The 24,308-nt window shown below is 41.7% G+C and overlaps 1 protein-coding gene across 2 annotated transcripts; it reads right to left on the reverse strand.

Annotated features, from left to right (window-relative positions):
• Window positions 1–1,654: 1,654 nt before the first annotated feature.
• IDH1 (isocitrate dehydrogenase (NADP(+)) 1) lies at window positions 1,655–20,811 on the reverse strand. Of its 2 annotated transcripts, none has more exons than XM_023219901.1 (10): window positions 20,612–20,811; window positions 19,573–19,643; window positions 17,141–17,278; window positions 14,065–14,356; window positions 10,762–10,867; window positions 8,864–9,041; window positions 7,446–7,597; window positions 4,978–5,118; window positions 4,176–4,248; window positions 1,655–2,599 (listed from the first exon to the last, which is right to left on the reverse strand). In XM_023219901.1, the coding sequence occupies exons 3-10, from the start codon at window positions 17,260–17,262 to the stop codon at window positions 2,509–2,511; spliced, it is 1,155 nt and encodes a 384-aa protein (XP_023075669.1). In that variant the 5' UTR covers window positions 17,263–17,278; window positions 19,573–19,643; window positions 20,612–20,811; the 3' UTR covers window positions 1,655–2,508. The 2 variants fall into 2 exon arrangements, with proteins under 2 accessions (XP_023075669.1, XP_023075660.1); XM_023219892.1 differs by having other exon boundaries at window positions 4,176–4,338.
• Window positions 20,812–24,308: the final 3,497 nt, after the last annotated feature.

A 24,308-nucleotide genomic window follows, 5' to 3' on the forward strand; every position in this document is an offset into this window, starting at 1 on the left:
ATTCCTTTTCCTTATAATCCCAATCTATCCTATTACAAAAACTTACAGGTATTAATGTTAAAATGAGTCATTGGCATGTCATTATATTGAGGTAAAGACTAGTTGAATTTATCAGCAAAAAGCCACCAGAGAAACAATGATTATGTGTTTTCTATTCTAATTTGTGTAGATCTCTATTCCTTTTACAAACTACAGATTATATAGGTTACAAAATCTTTTACTGAAAAATCTTCAGAATCATACATGAGATGAAAATATTTATTGCCTCTTTCTTGATGTTAACTGGAAGCAATGCTTTTTTTTTTTTTTTTTTCCTACCACCTGAGTGACCTGACACCGGTTATCTTATGTGAAAATTGATTTTTATTTCCCTTGCCAGGAGAGCTCACATGGTTTGGATTCTAACTTCAATTTGGTCAGTAATAAATTGCCCAAGCCACATGGGCCTCCCCTACTTTATGAGAATCTCTTCTCAACAGGGCTGTTCTGGGACTGTGGGCTTGGATTGGGATGTATTTTGGGGGTAAGCGCTGAGGGAAGTTGGTCAAAAGCTCATTTTGAATAAGCTCCATGCCATCGGATTCTGAAAAGCTCCATGTTTCATTGGGCCTTCAAGGAGATTTGTGTAGAGCAGGGTCTGGGGCCCAATTCCAAGCTTGCCAGGAAGGTAGACTAGAAATTACCAAGGATCTCCACCCCAACTCACTGACTTTTGATGTGTAAGAGCGCAAAAGCTCACCAGAGCCTCCCTCCCAGAGATGCTAGGATGTGGAGCAGCCTTTCCCCAGGTGTGAAGCCACAAAGTGGGAAGCATCTTTGACTTGGCTCCTGTCCCTCCATGCCCACATATCCTTGATCTTGCCAAGACCCATCCATTCAACTTCGTTATCCCAGGGATTATCCCACTCTCTTCCTGGTGCCACTGTTCCGGTCAGATCTTCATCATTTCCCACCTGAAGTATTGCAGCAGCCTCCTAACTGGTCCTCCTTCCTCAACTGCACCCAACACCCTCCTCCCCACCCCCTACTATCCATTCTTTTTTGTTTTTGTTTTGAGATGGAGTCTTGCTCTGTTGCCCAGGCTGGAGTGCAGTGGTGTGATCTCGGCTCACTACAACCTCTGCCTCTCAGGTTCAAGCGATTCTTCTGCCTCAGCCTCCCGAGTAGCTGGGACTACAGGCGTGCACCAACACGCCTGGCTAATTTTTGTATTTTTAGTAGAGGTTTTCACCGTATTGGCCAGGCTGGTCTTGAACTCCTGACCTTGTGATCCGCCTGCCTTGGCCTCCCAAAGCCACTATCCATTTTTTATACAAGTTTCCCAGAGTGCTATTTTTAAAAATAAAAATATGATCAAGTCCCTTATTTCTTAAATGTCTTCACTGGCTCCCTAATCATTTATAAGATAATATATATATAATGACTAAACTCCTTAGCATGTGCATAGATAGAATATATTCTCTAATATTCCTTAATTCTTCCTTTAGTTCCCTCTTTGGTCCTCTTTCCTTTCACTGCAGGATCTACATCTTACTATTTACTTATCTATTTCCACCATGGTAAACTTTTTAAGAGCAGAAAATTTTTTCAGATGACATTCCTATGGCTAGGATGTAGCATGGTGCTTGGCATCCAATAAACAGAAACGCAGAAGAATAGTCATTAGCACTTAATTTTAATTAAAATCAACAGTTCAGGAGAAGATAAGGACCAGAATAGTGTTTAATATCAACTTCTGAGAAATCACATTTATAGAAAAGAAATAAAACAGGCCAGCAGAAGTCCAAAAAAGATGCAGCTTACATTATTGCACTTGGATGAAATATGCTATATTTAGAGTAGCATGATATTCAGGCCAGGCCAGGGGAGAAAGAGACAAATGGAGAGGACGAACCTCCAGGTAGTATTTATTCCGGATTCCAAACTCTCCTGTGGCCTAAACGATATTTAGTCTATTGGAAACATTCAGCAAGCTCTTTACAAAAATGACTGTAGTATCTTCAACACATTTGAGTTGCACTCATACTTTGTTCCAGTCATGTGCAAGTTTAACAGCTTTACCTCACAAAACGGGACATCTGTGACACCAGAACCTCCCTGTGCCCAAGTCATGGACAGGAGGGGAAGGGAGTGAATTTCTACTTTATGCATATTTTAGGGAACAATACTGTGCTATCATTTACCCTTTTGAGTGATCTTGATTTTGGTCATTTATAATTAGAACATGAGAAAAAGTGACAGTGAATACAAATCAGTACTAACCAAAGTCCGAGGCTGGTACTAGAAAATAAAACAAAATTTTAAAAAAAGTCCCTTGCCACATTCACAAAGGTGGCAATAACTGTATATATAAGAAAAAGGCTGTGAACTTATAGAAAAGATAAACTCTGACTTTTAAACAAATTACAAAATTGATTTTGCCTTTATCCTTGAGTGTAATACAGAAAAATGTAAACCTATAGACCTAGTTACCAAAAGACACTTATCCTCCTCAGCTCAGTTATGAACTTAAAGTTTGGCTTGAGCTAGTTTGATCTTCAAGTTTTCTCCAAGTTTGTCCATGAACTCAAATGTATTCAAATAGTCAGAACGTTGCACACTAACGGGGAGGAAAAAAAAGAAAATTTAGTTTGTAAAGTCCTAGAAATGCTACTTAAAATAGTATTCTCTTTGTTTCTGGAAGAAAACGCATTCATGTTAGTAAGCTACAAAATTTATAGACAATGACTATGTTCAAGGTTCCTGGGGCTGACCCAGGCTCAGTACTCAGGCTCTCTAGGCAACCTGCAGTAGAGACTCATCCACACATACTCAGTTAGGTTTCTTGCTACATAGCTTTGGGGGTGAAATTATCATGGAGTTTCAGTTCAGACTAATGCTGCTGAGACCAAAATCATCCCACTTCTTCCTCATTCTTAAACATAACAAAACTTATTCAGGGCATAGCCAAACCTTTACCCACCTTCCCACAAACCGTTACATGTCCTTAAAAAAGGATATAATGTTATTATTTCTATCAGTGTCTTAAGGAAAACAAAAACGGGCCAGGTCTGGTGGCTCACACCTATAATCCCAGCACTTTGGGAGGCCAAGACGGGCAGATCACAAGGTCAAGAGATGGAGACCATCCTGGCTAACAGTGAAACCCCGTCTCTACTAAAAATACAAAAAAAGAAAAAATTAGCTGGGCGTGGTGGCACGCAACTGTAGTCCCAGCTACTTGGGAGGCTGAGGCAGGAGAACTGCTTGAACCCGGGAGACAGAGGTTGCAGTGAGCTGAGATCATGCCACTGCACTCCAGCCTGTGTGGAGTGAGACTCTGTCTCAATAGAAAAAAAAAAGGAAAAACAAAAGACAATGGACTGGATAACATAATCCTGCTGACAGGTGCCTATTAAATAGGCTACAAAGGTATTCCACTGATAAGACCATTTCAAACACTGCAATCTTGCTGAAAATTTAATTAAGAAACATGCAGTGATCAAGTATATCCCCATTATGGGGTATACTGACCCTACCTGGGACCTCTGTGGATGCACTGGTTGAGATATGGAGCCAATCCCTCCAGGATACTGGCTACCATGTTCTCAGAAAAATGCTCAGTAAACATATGGGCTGTCAAATATTTGCCCAAATATTGGTTACAGATACTTAAGGGACTATGATCAATTGCATACCTTAAACTTGTGCTGCTCACTTTTCTCATCGGTAAGTTAAAGAAAATAAAGGTGTAGAATAAAATAGCCTCTGAAGTACCTTTGTTTCTATTTGTCTATAATCTGCTTCTTAAAATTAAATAGAACCTTTTCATTCAATGATTGTCAACTAGATAGGATGTTAGCAAATTACAGCCCAGCACATGAACCAAATCGAGCCTGGTTTCGAACATAAGAGTTTGATTGGGGTGTTGCCACACCATTTGATTCTGTATTGTCTATGACTGCTTTTCTGCTACAATGGCAGAGGCAAAGTTGAGTAGTTGTATAGTTGCAAAAAGACTGTATGTCCTACAAAGCCTAAAACGTTCACTATCTGACAATTTGCAGATAATGTCTGCTGACTCCTGAACTAGATGATGAATAACAATTTATATAATTCCAGAAAGCACTGATGCTCTGAGCCCAATGAGGATAAGTGTTAATTTGACCACAGACACTAGGGCATCTTATACTTACTTGGGTAAACCTTTAATGCAAGCAGCCAAGTCCTTGGTCATGAAGCCAGCCTCAATTGTCTCAATACAGACTTCTTCCAAAGCATTTGCAAAGAAGGCAAGTTCTTTATTATTATCAAGCTTTGCTCTGTGGGCTAACCCTCTGGTCCAGGCAAAAATGGAAGCTAAAAGGGGGGGAAAATACCCAACACTCCCATCATTCTAATTACAGAGGTTTCCAAATGTCTCATAGTTCCCAAAAACAGAATAGTTTTTTGTTTAGGTGACAGACTTCTTTAGATACTAACAACATGGGCCAGAAGTTTTAGGAAAGTTAGAAATATTTTACCAAACAGAAACTTTAAGAAAACACATTTTCATGGCATGGTACTAGTGCTTGAAACTTAAGGCATTTTCTGATTTGAAAAAGGTCACATTCTTTTCTATCTCTTGTCTATATTGGTCTCCTTTTTCCAGGCTGTAATCTCTTTTTAAAGTGCTATCTTTGAAACTGGTTGAAAGAATCTATCCATGTGACTTTTAGATTTGTAGCCTTATGTGACATTTCACTGCACCACGGGTAAAGGAAAATGCTTGTTGATAATTCTTCTCTGTAACCTATGTTCTCCCACAAAACAGAAAAGCATATATTGTATATTTTAAGAAGCATATTCAAATAGATCTTATTAGTAGAACAGATCAGCTACTTAGTGATGACTTTGCACACAAAACACTGAGCAGGCAAGGCAACACATCTGAGCTGCTTTGGAGATATCCTTTGGAGAGCACTCTCTGGTGAGAAATCAATGTAAACACCATCTTACCAATGGGATTGGTGGATGTCTCCTGTCCTTTCTGGTACATGCGGTAGTGACGGGTTACAGTCCCGTGGGCAGCCTCTGCTTCTACTGTCTTGCCATCTGGACAAACCAGCACACTGGTCATCATGCCGAGAGAGCCATACCCTGTAAGCGGCGGAGCATGAAGCATTGGGTCCAACTGCATGAAGAGCACTGAGTCTCTCAGAAATGAGAACATGAATGACTCTATCTTGATAGGTCTTGATAAGCAAAGTAAACATGAGCACATGGAATCACCAATAATTCTGCCTTTCAGAAGGCAGGATCCCTGTTCCAGATGTCAGAGCCAATGGATCTGGAAAGGCTGCATTTTCCCCTCACTTATCTCAGGGGTACCTACTCCTTGATGGAGGGCTCAGGGTCAGGGTCCAACTAACTGCCTGCATTCCACTCTAGTTCTATGACTTCATAGCTATTGCGGCTCAGTTTTCTTATCTGTAAAATGGGAGTAATAACAGCACCTACTTCACTAGGTTGCTGTGGGATTAGATAAATCTACATATATTCATAAATATATATGAAAACAATATATATATATATTCCTTAGAATAGTACTGGACACAGTGAGAGCTCAATCTATTACTGTTATTCTTATGTGCAATGCTCTGCTGTTCTGGGGAAATAAAGATGGATGAGAGCTGTCTCCTACCCTCAAGCTGCTCATACACTTGCTGGGACTGGGAAGAGAAGGCAGGTAAACACAGGATTGGTTGGATCCAAGAATATCCCAGTTGCCCTTTCTCGCTCTCTTTCATACCCTCAATACAACAATTCTCTTCTGTAATTTTTTTTTTTTTTTTTTTTGAGACAGAGTCTCGCTCTGTTGCCCAGGCTGGAGTGCAGTGGAGCAATCTCGGCTCACTGCAAGCTCTGCCTCCCGGGTTTACGCCATTCTCCTGCCTCAGCCTCCCGAGTAGCTGGGACTACAGGCGCCCGCCATCTTGCCCGGCTAGTTTTTTGTATTTTTTAGTAGAGACGGGGTTTCACTGTGTAGGCCAGGATGGTCTCGATCTCCTGACCTGGTGATCCACCCGTCTCGGCCTCCCAAAGTGCTGGGATTACAGGCTTGAGCCACCGCACCCGGCCGTAATTTCTTATTGAAAGAACCACATTACAACTCTTATATCTATATAATTGATTTTCTTCTTTTCTCCATTTTTGCTACCTCCCAACATCAACTGTGAAGTTAATAATCAACCATGGAGTCATCACAAAGCAACAACACTCCTTCCCCTGTTGCATTCAGTACAAATGATTGTGAGGATGTAGAGAAACAGAAGCAGGGTAAGGACAGTTGTGTAACTCATTTATCTGACATAAAAGTTACCTTTAACCAGGTTGATCTACTGATTTTCAAACTGAGAGGAGATGCTTAACACTGGTAAGAGAATGAAAAAGTAGTACTTCTTGGGAAAAACAAACATAATTAAAGTTAACAAACATTCCTCTGGGAAGATTCAAGTTCACAGAGCTACCATGGGCAACTGAAACTGAAGGGCAACTTGGCGCTGAGGAAACCAGGTGCTGTGTTTCTGTTGATTTGGCCCTTACCCCATGCATGAAACTTCTCCTGGAATTTCTGTAAACAGTCCTAGGGTTCTTTGCTCAATTTATTTGTGTATAAGCTAAGTAGTAAACAAAAACCCTTGTATTTTGTTGTTGTTGTTGAGACAAGAGTCCTGTTCTGTTGCCCAGGCTACATCTCAGCTCACTGCAACCTCTGCTTCCCAGGCTCAAGAAATTCTCATGCCTCTGCCACCTGAGTGGCTAGGACTATAGGCATGTGACTGCACCTGGCTAATTTTTTTTTTTTTAAAGTAGAGATTGAATTTTGCTATGTTGGCCAGGCTGGTCTCGAACTCCTGGCCTCAAGTGATCCACTGCCTTGGCCTCTCAAAGTGTTGGGATTACAGGCATGAGCCACTGTGCCCGGCCAAACACATTTGTTGTATATTCTACTAGAACAGCAGCTGGCAGAGGGACATGAGTAGGTCCTGCTGCTAGATAAATGAGCTTTGCAGGCACCAAAGCTTGGTTATGACATGATCAGGCTCCTCACTTTATCCCTCCTTGCCTGAGTGCCCTGGTTTTTTACATTTTCACCAAAGGACAAGGAGGGCAGGGAAAGGGAGTGATTTTTCAGATCAGGTAGGCTTTAAAACTTCAAGTGGGGAAAAAGGTTACGAGAGAAACTGTGTTAACATCTAAGGCTGGAGCCAAGAGTGTCAATCCACGCATTTACTTCCCATGTGGTCTTGAGTAAATCACTTCTCTACTCTGAGCTTCATTTCCTTAGCTGTCAGATAAGACAGTAGACCTGGAGTTTTAACATTCCATGATTTTACAACAAAGGACTACAAAACTCCCCTCCCCAAATTAGAGAACTACCCTGGAATGACCCCGTTCTTACAGGCCAGGCTCCACCTCCGTACCTTGGGCCACAGAGTCCGACTGCACATCACCATCATAGTTTTTACAGGCCCAGATGAAGCCTCCCTCTGATTTCATAGCTTGGGCCACCATGTCATCAATGAGCCTATGCTCATACCAGATCTTTTGGGCTTCAAATTGGGACTTGTACTGCCTAGGAAATAAGAGAGAAAAGAGAATAATAATAAAATTGATTTTGTTACGGATATCATCTGTTTGTCCCAAAGAGAAGATAGGACACACAAGAAGCAGCATATATTTTAGTAGAAGCAGCAGAAACTCAGGAATCTGACAGATATTGGCTCAAATCCCAGCCCAATCATTTTCTAGCTGTAAAACTCAATTTGACCATCTGTAAGAACAATTTTACTCACCTTGCAGGGAAGCTGTGACAATTGAGACAGTAGAGTATCCCAATGACTACTTCACTTTTCAGTTTTCATTATACTATAGATCAGATTCTTGAGATTCAGCTTATTTTAAAAATGTATTTTCTTTTTTTTTTTTTTTTTTTTGAGACGGAGTCTCGCTCTGTCGCCTGGGCTGGAGTGCAGTGGCCGGATCTCAGCTCACTGCAAGCTCCGCCTCCCGGGTTTATGCCATTCTCCTGCCTCAGCCTCCCGAGTAGCTGGGACTACAGGTGCCCGCCTCGTTGCCCGGCTAGTTTTGTATTTTTTTTTAGTACAGACGGGGTTTCACCATGTTAGCCAGGATGGTCTTGATCTCCTGACCTCGTGATCCACCCGTCTCGGCCTCCCAAAGTGCTGGGATTACAGGCTTGAGCCACCGCGCCCGGCCAAAAATGTATTTTCAAAAAGGCTGTTCTACTGCTTGGTGTCATTCAGGAAACTAAAACATATTCTGGACAGTTTCTGGGCTTGGTATAGATGGGCAGCAGGAGGAGGAATCAAAATGACTCAGGAACATTTTGGCCTGAACACTTGCACCTAAAGAGACTTACGCCAGTCTTAAATATTAACACATGCTCACCTCCTGTGCTGTGGAAGCCAGTGTTGTTATAAACTTAGACTTAAGCTCAAATGACTCCACTAAAACAGAGTTTTAAATTCTAACAATGGGCTTCAGAAAGAATGGAAATGGGTCTGTCGTAGAAACTCCCACATGAAAAATTAGAACTTCCTATCACTAACAGGGTACTTTTATTTAAACATTAAGGAACCTGGCCCTGAAAAAAATTCATGTGGGGCCCTTATTTAAGAACATGTTTATCTTCTAAAAGCAACTCTGAGTGGTTTTGTTTCACTCCTGCTAAACCTCAGCTTTGCCCTTATCTTTAAGAGACAGTGATGATTTTCACTCAATTTCCCCAGAATCACAGGGGCAGGGAGATACATACTCTATAGGACAAATGTCAGCTTACTTGAGAATAAGGAAAATGTTAAAAAAGAACAATAGTTACTTGTCATATATCTCCTGAAAGATGTCTTTGAAACGCCCATCATATTTCTTCAGAATAGTGTTTTTGGTGCTCAGATACAAAGGCCAACCCTTAGACAGAGCCATCTGGAAGGAACTGTGTGCAAAATCTTCAATTGACTTATCTTGATTATACATCCCCATGGCAACACCACCACCCTCTGTAGAGGAGAAACCAATGAGAGGAAAAAAAGGGAGAAGAATAAATGTAGTGTAGTTGTAATAAGGCTAAAGTTACCTATCACAACCAAATGACCTACTTCTCAGCTCTCACATCTGAGACTAGACTTCAGAAGTCCCAGACAGATTTCCAACCTGAATATTCTACAAATTTCTGAGGCCTATAATGAGTTAAAAGCCAGTTCTAGATAAGGACATTCTAACTTGCTTTGGAAGTACAATAGAAATGAAAAAACATACAGTCTTTAAAATCCTGAAGATGCAGACATACCAAAAACTGGTATGAAGCAGAAATACATGTAAGAAAAGGCAAATAATTTTGAAACTTCTTTTACATACTGATATGGTTTGGGTATTTGTCCCTTCCAAATCTCATGTTGAAATGTGATTCCCAATGTTGGAGGTGGGGCCTGGTGGGAGGTGATTGGAACATGGGGTTGGATCTCTTATGCATGGCTTAGCACCATCCCCTTTGGTGATTATGTGAGTTCTTGCTCAGTTAATTCACTTGAAATTTGGTTGTTTAAAAGAGTCTGGGACCTCCCCCTTCTCTTTCTCTTGCTATGTGATACACCTATTGTCTGTTCACCTTCTGCCAAGATTGGAAGCTTCCTGAGGCCCTCACCAGGAACAGGTGTGGAAGCCAGGCTTGCATAGCCTGCAGAACCATGAGCCAATTAAACCTCTTTTCTTTATAACTCATGCAGCCTCAGGTACTTCTTTATAGCAACGCAAGAATGGACAAACATTTCTACCTTTACAATTCCCAACATCTATTTTAAACTTTAGGGGTACACTTAATCCTCAGTTATTGAGAAAAACTTGCATTTCAAATACTGAATGAAAATTCTTATAATCTCCTGGAGGATACGGAGCACTCCTACTGTAGTTGGTAGAAATAAGTAGAAATAATTATGCTACATGTAATCACCATGTTTTACAACTCTTATTGAACTCTGTTATTAAAGATAGAACTTGAATCCATGCCAACGCTCAGGGTTAACTTGGGTTCAGGGTGAAAGGTGCCGAAACCTGCAGAACCAGATTCCAATAAACGATATTATTTGGAAGAGGCAAGAAAAACAAAAGCTAGGTGAGTGTTGGGTTTTTTTTGTTTGTGTGAGTGCTTTCAACAACTTCAATAGTGAAGGAAAAGGGCCCACTAATTGTTTCAACAATTTTTGGGTGGGATTTGCCATCAAAGGGAGCAGGGTAGCTGGGAAAGAAAAGGCAAAAAGCCAATGTTCCACTTTCACAGGATAAATACCCAGAAGGGCAAGAAGAAAACTTCAGCAAATATATAATGCAACCTCTTCCAGATACAAACCCTATCACAGCAAAGGGCAGGATTATATGCCAGGTGATTTGAGAATATTAATATCTAATGTATATAATTCACGCACAACAGATTTCTGCCAATCTTCTCTCTGTGCTTTAAGATAAATGCATAATTATCTCCTTGTCTTTGCCTAAAGGCATTTCCAATTAAGTGGCTAACCCTTTTGTGCCTTTAATCATGCCACAGGAAGGCATGGAAGCAAATTACTTTTTTATGTCAGCTTTCGGGTTTTGCAAAAACACTGTAGATTCAGATTATATTTTTAGGCAGCCACATAACTAACTTTAAAAAAGCAATAAAAATGTTATCTAAATCATTTGTTTAAAAAAAAAAGATGAAGCTTATGCTACAGTCATACATACCTTCAAAGTTATGTACCAGGTATGTCACCTTTTGGGTTCCGTCACTTGGTGTGTAAGTTATCTCTACTTTTCCAGGGCCAGGAACAACAAAATCAGTTGCTCTGTACTATGTAGGGGGGAAAAAGGTATAAAGAAAAAAAAAATACCCTAGCAGGAATTACAAGGAAAATATTCATACAATATAGACTTAGAAGACACATAGACAAATAGGGCAGTATGTCAAACTTCTTTTTTTTTTTTAGGAGATGTGGATGAAGAGGTCCAGAAGTTCCCCCAAATCAATAAATATTTATTAGGTGCCTATATGATGTACAGGAAAGTTTTCTGAGCACTGATCTGGAGAGGACAGAGAATAACATAAGCCACTTTCCTTTAGGAAGTTTACAACCCAATAAAGACATATACAAGTGAAAAGCAATATTAAGAGCTTTCAAATGCTAAAAGAGGGTATAGACCCCCCCAAAAAAGACTATAAGATGACAGAAGAAAAGAGGTGACCATGGCATGGAAGCCAGGGAAGTCTCCCTAGAGGGTGATGATAACAATACTAGTTGTAATACTGAGGTAGTTAATGCTTTGTCCTTACTCTATGCCAGATGCTTTAAGTGCTTAATTTGCATTATCTCATTTGATTCTTACATCAGCCTTACAAGGAGAGAACTATGATATAGTACAAATACTGCATCCAGGGTCAAAGGACTTGAGGTCTGGTCCTTACTTAGGCCGGCCATCGGAGCTCGGTCTCTCATGGTATCATTGTTACTAGTGTTATAGGACTTGTTCATATGGAGCAATCAAATCATTCTGGGAGCAGCTACAATGGGATGATGATGATTTTTAGGAAAGGGCTGTTCAAGGACAGACACCTCCCTTATGGGCCTCAGCTACTGAGTGGAATAATATGCCTGGCATATACTAGACATCCAGAAGTCTTTGCTGCATTGTATCTTCTTCAATGACTTGAATCAGATACTTGCAGGGTTAGGTACCAGCAGGCGCTGGCCATATCTATATGTGTACAGAAATACTAATAACAGGCTGGGCGCGGTGGGTCACGCCTGTAATCCCAGCACTTTGGGAGGCTGAGGCGGGCGGATCACAAGCTCAGCAGATCAAGACCATCCTGGCTAACACGGTGAAACCCCGTCTCTACTAAAAATACAAAAAATTAGCTGGGTGTGGTGGCAGGCGCCTGTAGTCCCAGCTACTCGGGAGGCTGAGGCAGGAGAACGGCGTGAACCCAGGACGCGGAGCTTGCAGTGAGCCGAGATCGTGCCATTGCACTCCTGCCTGGGCGACAGAGCAAGACTCCGTCTCGGAAAAAAAAAAAAAAAAAAAGGAATATTAAATACAGTTGGTAGAAGAACAGCTAACAATGAAGATTAAATACCTACTTTACACAGAAAATTGTTGACATATAAAGTCTGTAAAGTAAATATGAGTGGTAATTTATTACTATTTCTGAAAAGGGAGAAACTGAGGCACCAAAGCACTATAAATGCATTGTATAGGTTTATGTATATTTAAACAGTCTGTGAATCAACCTGAGGTTTGAAATTCTCTTTCTGGACTTTAATAAATACAATGGCCATTTTTACAAATATTTTGATGCCAAAATAATTAAAAACAAAACAAAACAAAAACAAAGGAAGGCCGGGTGTGGTGGCTCACGCCTGTGATCCCAGCACTTTGGGAGGCAGAGTCAGGCAGATCACGAGGTCAGGAGTTTGAGACCAGCCTGACCAACATGGTGAAACCCCGTCCCTACTAAAAACACAAAAATTAGCCAGGTGTGGTGGCGGGTGCCTGTAATCCCCAGCTACTTAGCAGGCTGAGGCAGGAGAATTGCTTAACCCAGGAGGCGGAGCTTGTAGTGAGCCAAGATCACGCCACTGTACTCCAGCCTGGGCGACAGAGCGAGACTGTCTTAAAAACAAAACACAAAAAGGATACACACACAAAAAAGGCACGACTGAGCCCGAAAGAATCTAGGGTGACGTTTGCAAGATTAGCGAGTTTGCACCACTGCCATCTACCTTCCCTTGCCTGGGCCCCTGGGAGCTATTTCTGAAGGCTCTGGCCAGGATTAAAGGATAGTTTTAGCCACAGGGTGGAACAAAGTTAACTGATCCCTCAAGGACTAAACTGTTTACCCTCAACATACTGTTTTCAATGATGGCTACATTAAAACCTCTGGGTTTCAACATCAGAGATTCCTGTTTTTAAGGTCCTTTTAAGACATAAACTACTTTCTGTGAAAGTCTGAAACCTCAGTTTCAACACTGAACTTTGATTTTGTTTACTTGGCAGTTTTTTGCTTAATTTGGCAACAAGCCTACTGGTACAGAAGTAAAGAAGCAATACTGTTTTTCCAGGCAGGAAGGAATGCTTTAGTAAGGCTGCTTTCAACTACCGAGTCAGTTTTTTTTTTTTTCTTTTTCTTTTTTGAGACTGGGTCTTGCTCTGTTGCGCAGGCAGTGGTGTGATCATAGCTCATAGCTGTAACCTTGAACTCCTGGGCTTAAGGGATCCTCAGGCCTCAGCCTCCCAAATAGCTGGGACTATAGGCACATGCCACTCCACTCAGCTTTGCCTACTCACTTTAAATATGAATAAACAACAAAACTGGCTCTTCCATGAGCAATTGATGTAATTATTGAAATACTTTTCATTTTTGTAGAGACAGGGTTCTGCTATATTGTCCAGGCTAGTCTCAAACTCCTGGCCTCAAGTAGTCCTTCCAACTTGGCCTCCAAAGTGCTAGGATTACAGATGTGAACGATGGTACCCAGCCAGTTTTTTCTTTTATGCACGACGGGATCATGTTTAATACAATCTTTGGTGGTTCTCAAGTTTGCATATTAGATTCACCTGGGGAACGTTAAAATGACTAAACCCCATGGAATTCAGATTTCAATTTGTGTAGGGTGGTACTCAACATTGGAACTAAAACAAAGAAACAAATCAAGCAAAGCAAAACAAAACCACCAAAAAAACTTGTAGGGGGATCCTATTGTGCAGCCAGTGTTGAAAACCACAGATCTGGTTGAACCATATGAAATTACAAACATAAAAATGGCAATATCCTATGGTATAACTTAATAAAAGGATAAAGGGAAAAAAACAGCATGTTTGAAAAAAAATGTGTGTAAATATACAGTTATACATATATGCATTGATCAATTTTGTACCTTGCTTAATGGGTGTAGATACCAAAAGATAAGAATAAAACACATGTAAGTTGGAAAGTCTGGGCCATGAAAAAAGAACATGGAAAATCAAATTATTGCCAACATGACTTACTTGATCCCCGTAAGCATGACGACCTATGATGATAGGTTTTACCCATCCACTCACAAGCCGGGGGATATTTTTGCAGATAATGGCTTCTCTGAAGACTGTGCCACCCAGAATATTTCGTATGGTGCCATTTGGTGATTTCCACATTTGTTTCAACTTGAACTCCTCAACCCTCTTCTCATCAGGAGTGATAGTGGCACACTTGACACCAACATTATACTTCTTTATAGCTTCTGCAGCATCCTTGGTGACCTGGTCGTTGGTGGCATCACGATTCTCTATGCCTAAATCATAGCTGGAAAGAGAAAAATTAGAAGCAAAATTTTTCAGACAAACGGATAGTTATAACCTATAACTGCAGTGATGGCATATAGAGCTCACTATGCAGAAAGTGAAGGCTCCAAGTATACCAAAATCTGCAAGTTTTAGCATTAGCATACCCTAAACACAGAACATGGGTGCCAACTAAAAAGAGAACTAAGAGAGGCTAAACTGCTGGGCCGCCCCTCCTCTTGTAATGGGAAGCTGTCTATCAGGAAACTGAATGGAAACCATCAAACTCTGCCCTTTGCCTTCTGTTTTTCAACAGATAGAGGAAATAACGGCCTGGTTTCTCTCCATATAATTAGCATAATTAAGTGTAAGCCTAAGAGCCACCTTTTTCCCTTAATAAATATTGTTCTTTAAAAATAAAAGGGGGTGGGAGGGCTTAAAGGATTTTTTGTATTTTGACAAAGTGGTAGGAGGTAAAGATGTGACAGTTGATGCCAAAAATGCTAATGGCTCCTTCATTAATGCCAGTCATAAAATTAGCCTTTTCCTAATTATTATTATTATTATTTTTTGAGACGAGTCTTGTTTTGCTGCCCAGGCTGGAGTGCAGTGGCATGATCTCGGCTCACTCAACCTCTGCCTCCTGGGTTCAAGTGATTCTCCCGCCTCAGCCTCCCAAGCCGCTGGGACTACAGGTATGCGCCACCATGCCCGGCTAATTATCTAATGCTTGAGCAAGTGCTTGTTCTGGAAACAAGCCTACAGTTTATTGGGTAAGTAATGGAATCATCATGGTTTTGTATATACCAGAGAGTTATAGCTTAATATACACCAACACTAAGACTGCAGGTCATTCAGGGCTGAAAGAATGTTGGTTGTCCAGGGAACATAGAAAATGACTGCAAAGCTTTATTTGAAGCATGTAACAATTTGTTAAAATGCAAGAAAACAAAATAATGTAACAATGTATTCTGCTCTCCAAGGATTTAAAGAAAAGTTTTTCAGCTCTTAAAACTTGCTGAACTATTATGCCTCTAGATTTCTTTTTGGTTCCCTTATCTTCCTTTCTTAGATCTCCTACCCAACTCATGATGCAAACAAAGAGATAGTAATCTTGACTTATTTCCAGATAAAAATAATTCCCAGCTGCTTCGACTTTAGATAATTCATATAAATCTAGCAAAGTCATATCCTTTGTTATCTTCTTACACAAGAAATGCTGATCCAATCCCAACTCCAACAGGAGGTACGATCAGTAATTTTCAAGTTCCTAGGAACCATTTCTCATGAGGAAAATCTACTACCAGCAAATTAGTAGATTTTTTGCTTGTCTTCTTAACATTTCTAACAAGATAAGAAAGGAAGGAACAAATTACCGGGACCACTGTCCAGCCTACATAAAACAAACTATCTGCTCCATTCTCCTCAAAAAGAACCAGTGATAATCATAGCAATTCTGGAAAAATTTAAAACTTGTTTGAGCCTCCAAAAATTATCTAGTCTGCAGCCACCAACTTTTTTCCTCCTAGTCATAGTCACTCCCCTTTAAAACTCCTCATGATTCTACACTAAAGAGGCTCAAAGCATCTTTGCAGCCATTATAAGGACAAGAACCCTGCCAGTTCACCTACTGTCATGTAAAGTCCTGAAACAGGAGTTCCTAAAATGCTGTTTTTTTAACCTAGTTGGAAGATGTTTTTATGCCTAATTTCATATATGTTTGGTTGACTTCTGCAAGCATTTATATCTCACCATGATTTCAATATAGACATCAGCAGCTTAGGTTTAGAATAATTAAAAAGTATGTTTAATGACATTATGTGAATTAAATGTCTCCACTCAATCAGGTCCTTAGGACAAATTTTGATGACTAATTCTGGGCTGAGGCAAACACACTTAGAGTTGCCAATAGTTTGGCTGAAATGTGTTGCTCAATATTTTACTATGCCAGTCTTCAGCCACTTTACCCTTTAAAAAATTCTATCTCTACCTAAAGATAGAAAAAATAGAAGCAAGTTTATAAAAAACATGGCGAAAAAAATGAGAGAATTACATAGACTTTTGCATCTGTCCCCAAGCACTTTACTCGCAGAGCAAAGAGACACAGGATTTAAGGGAACTTTTGCTGGAAAGGAGGGGTTCAATTAAATAACTTCATGAATTCTTTCTGCACTACAATTATATGAAAAGGGAAAAAGGTGAGGAATGAAAAGGAAACAGGTCCATTGACTAAGCAGAGTGATAGAAAATTGAGTTTGAAATGTCAAAACTGTGTTAACTGCATTTAGTTTACTGCTTCTTACATCCTCTCTTATTTCCCTTTTCTCAATACATTGTACTACTCTTTGCCACTGCTTTATTACAAATAAAACCTTCACAGGAAACAGAAGGTTAGAAGAATCTGAAAATCATTCTTTCCCTTATAATTCTTGACTTTTAGATGATAAATCAAGTTTTTCTAGCAGTATGTTAAAATTAAAATAGAAGATTCATCTGAATATATTTAGGCTTAAAACAAACTTTATTCACAAAACATAGCTATATCTATATAAAAAAAGCTAACTTCACCTCAAAATAATTCAGATTACATTCTTTTTTTTTTCCCCCCTATTTCTCCTTCCCTTTTCTTTTTCTTTTTTTTAAAATGATGGGGTCTCACTCTGTTGCCCAGGTTGGACTTGAATTTCTGGCCTTGAGGGATCCTCCTGCCTCTCCCTTCTAAGTAGCTGCGACTTCAGGTGTGTACCACCGTGCCCAGCCAGATTATACTTTCTGAGTTTGCTACACGGAGGGGTAACTCATTTACCTATGTAGATCCAATTCCACATAGGGAAAAATGAGTTTCTCTTTAATCAATTCCCAAATGATTCGTGTCATTTCATCTCCTTGCAGCTCTACCACAGAACCGCCACTGATTTTTTTGGACATTTTGACTTCAATAAACCTAAAAAGAAAAAAAAATACATGCCTTGTCATTTATTTCATTATAATTGGGAAACTAAATATATAAACAACATGGTGACTACTAAAAGAACAATTCATGCAATTCAATTTATGCGCAGTTGAGGTAACAGCAATTCTATTTACCATTAGAATTGAGTATCTTCTCTGTACAAAGTATTGTATTATGTTTCACAAGTGGTTTCTGAGCTAGCCCTCATAACAATCCTAAAAAAACGGACATCATTTTCCCGTTTTACTTTGTTAAAGGAAAAAGAACTTTCCCAAGGCCACCTAGCTGGAGCGTGGGAGAGCCTGACTCTATAACATGACCTTCATAATGTAATCATTATGCTCAACTGCTGGTTTGTCTTGTGAAATGAGATTATTTCCACAATCTCATGTTTATCAAACACTTCAGTCCAGCTCATCATTTTACTGGGCTCTCAAGATGAGCAGAGTGGTGAGTGCTAGTATTTCCCCTCTTTTAAGAGGCTGTTTTTGTTATTTAATAAAAATAACTAGCCATGAGGAGATTCAACTGGTTCTTGTGACCCATATTTAGGGAAACTTTAAGTGTAAAGGCGAGATGAAGAATTCTCGATGGAACTCTTTTCCTAGAGATAACTCAGACATTCGAGATGTGGGGCTAAATAGAAGAAAGTGATTTCTCAATTAGAAGAATCTCTATACAGTAGGGCCACTGCCCAGGACCAAAGCATGTCCCTGTCATCTTCTTCTGGCTGTTCACAGGCAAGGGTAAGCTGCTAGTGAGTGGGACAGGACAATCTGTGCATTGTCCTAGGAAGACAGCACTTTAAGGATAGGGTGGTAGCATATACAAATCAATCTGATTCTCAGAAAGTGCAAGGGTGGACCTGTGAGGCTTCAATGAAGATCACGTCCCACCTTGTCCCTAGAGGCAAAAGAAGCCCTGAGCCTGCTAAAAGTTATCTATTCCTTCTAATGATGCTCTAATCGAAACTCTTTTTTAATCCAACAACACAGCTACAAATTGCTTTTATTCTCTTAAGGACTAAAAAAGTCAAGAGAATTGACTTAAAAAATTTATTAGATAAGAGGCCTAAAATAATCTTTCTTTAAAAATTGAGCTAAAGTAATTTGGTCTTTAAATAAAAATATAATGATTAGTAGACAGTAAGCCTGTTTCTCGACAAGCCTGGATGTATTTCCAATCCCCAGGCCCATTTTCACTTTCCAAATTTGCAATTCTAGAATTTTTCTTACTAGTGTTTAGGAGACTCCTTTGGGGAACCTTCTGGAACTGAACTAGACTAAAAGAAATGAACAGAATGGTGTGGATGAGCCAATTACTTCCCATCTGTAATGTCAAGTATAATTTGTAGTACAGCTGAAAGCATATGATTCAGTTCATGTTTGATTCCACTGTCACACTGATCCTTACTTTAAAACAAAGCAAAAAAGGAGGCAGTGAACTTATGTGGTTCCTGATACTACACTTCCATGGCCATGCCCCTATATAGTATGATGCAACAGTCATGACATGGCAATTTATCATTGATGGCAAATACAGTTAATAGAGGTCAAATATTGTACCTAAAATGAAAAGACTGATATTTTCTTAGTTCACTACTTCCTTCCCAGTTAAAGCAACTGTATTCTCTGCAATAATCTTTATCTCATAATGCATACCTCAAACGCTTCAGGTTTTCCTCACATTACTTAGCCATGAAATTTTTACCATCTTTTAACTAAAACAGTGAAGTTTTTTTGTTACTACCACGTGGAACATGATTGTATTTCTTCTGGATCTGATTTCTGTGGGATGGGCTCGAGGCCCCACTGGACTGACTTCTCCACCTTTGTTGCCCCTCAAGATTTTGTCTCCACCCCAACCCCAACCCCAACTTCAGAAGGAAGGGCTGTTTCAAGACCAACAGGCACCAGCTCATTTACTCTTAAAGTAGTTGAATCCTATCTCCTAACATACTTGTGCAATTCCAGAAAATAAACCTGAAATAACAATACAGAATAGTTTAATGAAAAAAAGAGCCATTTAATATTATTTTCATCAACCTCAAATTTTTGGCCAGATTGTTTTTTGCCGAGTTCATCAACTACAATAATTTCTGGGCGAAAATGTTCTCTTGCAGAGAAGGCACTGGATTAAAAGAAACAAGGAAGCTGTTGGAATTCGTTGTTGGAAATATTCCTTACTCACTCCCTTGCAGTGCCTCGGTCTGCCCCCAAGACCAGTTAAACACTGTACTGCCACATCAAAGAAAGTACAGAAGGGAGGAAATTGCTAATTCTCACCTTGACAGTGAATGAATTTATCACCCCAATTCCTCCCAGTCTTGCAGACTCAACTGAATGTAGTTTATCTCCTAAAACAAAACAAGGAATAGAAAGTGTTAACATACACAACACTCACAGGAGAATTTAGCTGTTTTTAATACCTGCCAGACAGCCCAGTTTATCTGGTTTCAAGTACAGTGCTGAGTGTATTCGGAGGCACAAAGGCCAGTTTTAGGCCCCGCAGGCACTTCCCAAATAAAGGTCACGGGAGCACAATTATCTCTGCGTGTCCCCGCTTCGCTGCCCGTTAGCAGGTCTTGGGGGTTTGCACGTCCTTGCTCTTGGCCTGCACCCGTCCTTATGGCCGTTGTGCAAGAGGGCTGTAACCACGGCTTGATCGGTACCTCCTTCCAGGTCTCCACGCCCGCCCCTCCCCTCCCCTCGCTGGTGCTGGGACCTTTTAAACTCCACGCACCCGGAACTGGCAGGGGTGTTTCCCCCCGCCCCCTCTGGCCCCGTGTGGCCCAGCGACCCCTCGGAAGGCCTCTGGAGCTCCGCCCCCTCCACGCCCCCTGGCGGGCGCGAGGGATCGGCCTCAGGGCTATTCCCCGCCGCCTGAGTTCCCTGCAGACGCCCGTCTTCGGCTTAACAGCCTTCTTTGCATCCAGCCCGCAGCTGCTGCACGTTTTCTTCCTCCTGCACTCCAGGCTTAGTCTTCTACATGCATTCTTGCAATCTCCACCCCTCGATTGTCCAACTTAAGTGCAGACATGATTTTCCCCTTGTCATTGCATCCAACTTCCCCACCGCCCAATTTCTTCCTCCCATGCCCAAAAGCAGGCCTTCTGCATATCCAAGCATCCAGCATCCCCTCCTACCCCTTTTTCTCTTCCCATTCTCAATACCTGGATTTGTTCCCTTCTTTGCCCGCAGGCCTCGACTCCCTCCACACCCAAGATCTGCGCTTTCTTCCTTTACCCCATTCCTACCTTCTGGGGAATTAGAACCACCCCACCACAGCCAGGGACCAGGGCCGCCCCTCGGAGCCAGAGGTTACCTGCCGGGATGATATGCTGGCGAGGAGTTGGGGCGCCACAGCCGCTCACAAGCTCAGACTCACAAACACAGCCTGGCAATTCCAAACCGGACTCCCAGTGCCTCGGCTTCTGAAGTAGACTCTGCAGAAACCCGGGACCATAGGGCGGGTCCGATCTTTTCCTCTTCCCGGCTTTGTCCCCTCCCAGGCCCCGCCTCCTCAGCCCACCTCCCCCACGCCTCCAATCGCCACGAGTCAATTCCCGTGGGGTGGGCGGAGTCGGCGAGAGGGGCGTGGCCACAGCCAAGGATGGAGACTGCTTGGTGCCACTTTCCCGGTGATCCTGTTGGGGGAAGGGGTTTCCGCGCCGCAGTGATTCAGTCCCGAATCCTGACAGCGGAGAGACTCGTATGCCACCTGCAGGCCGGGGAGCGGGGCGCGCTGGGGCTGCACCACGCAGAACTTTGTAACAATCTAGAGCACCACGGAATCAGTTTCCAGGTCTGCACTGAAGTTAAGGGGACAGGGCGCCCCGGGCGGTGGCAACTCGGCCGGCCCGCTGCCTGGCGCGCCCCTGAGGGGCGGTAATGGAACATGCCTTTGGCTGAAGAAAGAGTGCCCCCCGGCCAGCGCGGGGTCGCCTAGGGGGTTCGGCGCTGCCGAATGCAAAGGATGGAACAGTTACACAAGCAGGTCCTGCCACCACGTATGTCTCGGTCTGTAGAAACTCCATTGATCGTTTGAATTAGAAGATAATGAATGGTATTCTTATTATTTTCTGTTTTAAGACAGGGTCTTGCTCTGTCGCCCTGGATGGAGTGCAGTGGAGCGATCACCGCTCACTGCAGCCTTGACTTCCTGGACTCAAGAGATCCTCCCACCTCAGCCTTCCGAGTAGCTGGGATTACAGGTGCACACAACCACACTTAGCTAATTTTTCTTTATTTCTTTTCTTTTGTTTTTCCTTTGGTAGAGATGGGGTTTCCCATGTTGTCCTGGCTGGTCTCCAACTCCTGGGCTCAAGTGATCGGCCCTCCTCGGCCTCCCAAAGTCCTGGGATTACAAGCGTGGGCCACCATGCTCAGTTGAGGGGGATTATCTGTGATCCAATGAAGCTGGACTAGAGATGTGAAGCCTTAGAAAACGGTGGATTAAAAAAAGAATTCTGGTCTCCTCCAGAGATATCTTGTGTGTTCATTGCTCTCAAAAACATGAAAATAAAGAGTGTTTTATATTGTGATCTGTAGGATAATAGCATGCTTTTATATTGCTGCCCAGAATTTAATGCTCCAATATTTATTTATTTATTTTTGAGACAGAGTCTTGTTCTGTCACCCAGGCTGGAGTGTGGTGGCGCAGTCTTGGCTCACTGCAACTTCTGCCTCCTGGGTTCAAGTGATTCTCCCGTTTCAGCTTCCCAAGTAACTGGGACTACAGGTGTGCTACCATGCTAAGCTAATTTTGGTATTTAGTAGAGTTGGGGTTTCGCCATGTTGGCCAGGTTGGTCTCGAACTCCTGACCTCAAGTGATCCGCCTGCCTCGGCCTCCAAAAGTGCTGGGATTACAGGCGTGAGCCACCGTGCCCAGTCTCCAAAATTTATTTTAAAAAATTATCTCTAACATTGAATTAGTACATTATTCTTTGAAGATAAACTGATCTACATGGTACTACTCAAGGTGCACTTTGGACACTAGAGGGCACTGGTATTTTTCCCGAGAGAAAAGAAAAAAGCATACAGCCTGTCAACTTGGTTTTTGAGGTGGCTTAAGGGGTATTGGCAGTCAACCTCCATTTATTCCTGTAGAACTGTTTAGAGAGGTATATGAGCTTTTTGAAGGGGGCCTGCCCCCCCCACACCTGTGGGTATTTCTCAGGTGGAGACGAGAGACTGAGAAAAGAAACAAAACACAGAGACAAAGTATATAGAAAGAACAGTGGGCCCAGGAGACTGGTGCTCAACGTGCGAGGACCTGCACCGGCGCTGGTCTCTGAGTTCCCTCAGTATTTATTGATGACTATTTTTACTATCTTGGTGAGGGGAGTGTGGCAGGGCAACAGGGTGATGGTGGGGAGAAGGTCAGCAGGGAAATGTGAGTAAAGGAGTCTGTATCATGAATAAGTTCCAGGGAAGGTACTGTGCCTGGATGTGTACATAGGCTGGATTTATGTTTCACTTTACACAAACATCTCAGTGTAGCAAGGAGTAACAGAGAAGTATTGCTGCCGGTATATCTCGCTTCCAGCCTATCTGAGATAGGCGATTTTCTCCTATCTCAGAATAGAATGAATGGTCAGCTTTACACCAAGACATTCCATTCCCAGGGACAAGCAGGACACAGAAACCTTCCTCTTATCTCAACTGCAAAGAGGCCTCCTTCTTTCACTGCTCCTCCTCAGCACAGACCCTTCACGGGTGTCTGGCTGGGGGATGTAAGGTCTTTCATTTCCCATGAGGCCGTATCTCAGGCTATCTCAGTTGGGGGAAACCTTGGACAATACCCAGGCTTTCTTGGGCAGAGGTCCCTGCGGCTTTCCGCAGTGCACTGTGTCCCTGGTTAATAGAGAATGGAGAACGGTGATGACTTTTACCAGGCATACTGCCTGCAAACATATTGTTAACAAGGCACATCCTGCACAGCCCTAAATCCATTAAACATTGATTCAATAGAGCACATGTTTCTGTGAGCACAGGGTTGGGGTAAAGTTACAGATTAACAGCATCTCAAAGCAGAACAATTTTTCTTAGTACAGATCAAAATGGAGTTTCTTATGACTTCCATTTCTGCATAGACACAGAAACAATCTCCTCTCTCTTTTCCCCACACTTTTAATTTTCATTTTGAATCTGATGCCCTAAGACACCTAAGACTGTAGTTACTTATATTATATCAGGTTCACATTTCTTATTACCCCTTGCTCACTACCAAAAGTAAGCATTCATATCCATACTTGTTCCCTAAACAATGTAGGGCAGCCATAAAAATATGTCAAATATAGCACAACAAAGACATTCACTATCATTGAGAAAGATAAGGTTAAAAAGTGAATAGCTATAGGATGTTATATAGAACCAAGGCAAATTTAATCATAAAACATGTTATATCAAATCCTAAACACTTGCTAGAGATGGTGGCAAACTTGGCTTTAAGCCAATGTAGTAGTAAAGGTGGCAGTTATTGGAGTCTCAGCATCTAAAACAGTGTTTCCTAAGCCAGTTATGGAGGAGTTCATTTTCCACTGAAAAATTTGGCCGGGTGCAGTGGCTCAAGTCTGTAATCTCAGCACTTTGGGAGGCCAAGGCAGGAGGATTGCTTGAGGCTAGGAGTTTTTAACCAGCCTAGGCAACATAGGGAGACCCTCTTTATACAAAACAAACAAACAAACAAAAATTAGACAGGCAAGAATGCGCCTATAGTTCTGGCTACCTGGGAGCTGAAGTGGGAGGATCACTTGAGTCCAAGAATTCAAGGCTGCAGGTTCCAGTAAGCTATAATTGCACCACTGCACTCTAACTGGGGCAACCAAGCGAGACCCTGTCTCTTAAGAAAGTTATTTTTCAGATCCCTAGGATCGACATTAAAATATTGCCATAAATATGCATAAAACTAGATATATGCTTCTTATGCTGACAGCTCTTATGTAACTGTAAAATACAAAAATTTATAGATAAAATGACTGGAAAGAAAAGTAGAAAACAACACATTACCATTAATGTC

The sequence above is a fragment of the Piliocolobus tephrosceles genome, chromosome 11 (genome assembly GCF_002776525.5).
Source record: "Piliocolobus tephrosceles isolate RC106 chromosome 11, ASM277652v3, whole genome shotgun sequence".
Lineage (NCBI taxonomy): Eukaryota > Metazoa > Chordata > Mammalia > Primates > Cercopithecidae > Piliocolobus > Piliocolobus tephrosceles.

Coding starts and splice junctions, on each gene's coding strand:
- IDH1 (XM_023219892.1), bottom strand. CDS start 17,262: ATGTCCAAAAAAATCAGTGGCGGTTCTGTGGTAGAGCTGCAAGGAGAT. Junction 14,357..17,140: donor GTGGAATTGGATCTACATAG/GTAAATGAGTTA, acceptor TTCTCTTTCCAG/CTATGATTTAGGCATAGAGA. Junction 4,339..4,977: donor GACATCCACCAATCCCATTG/GTAAGATGGTGT, acceptor CCCCCCTTTTAG/CTTCCATTTTTGCCTGGACC.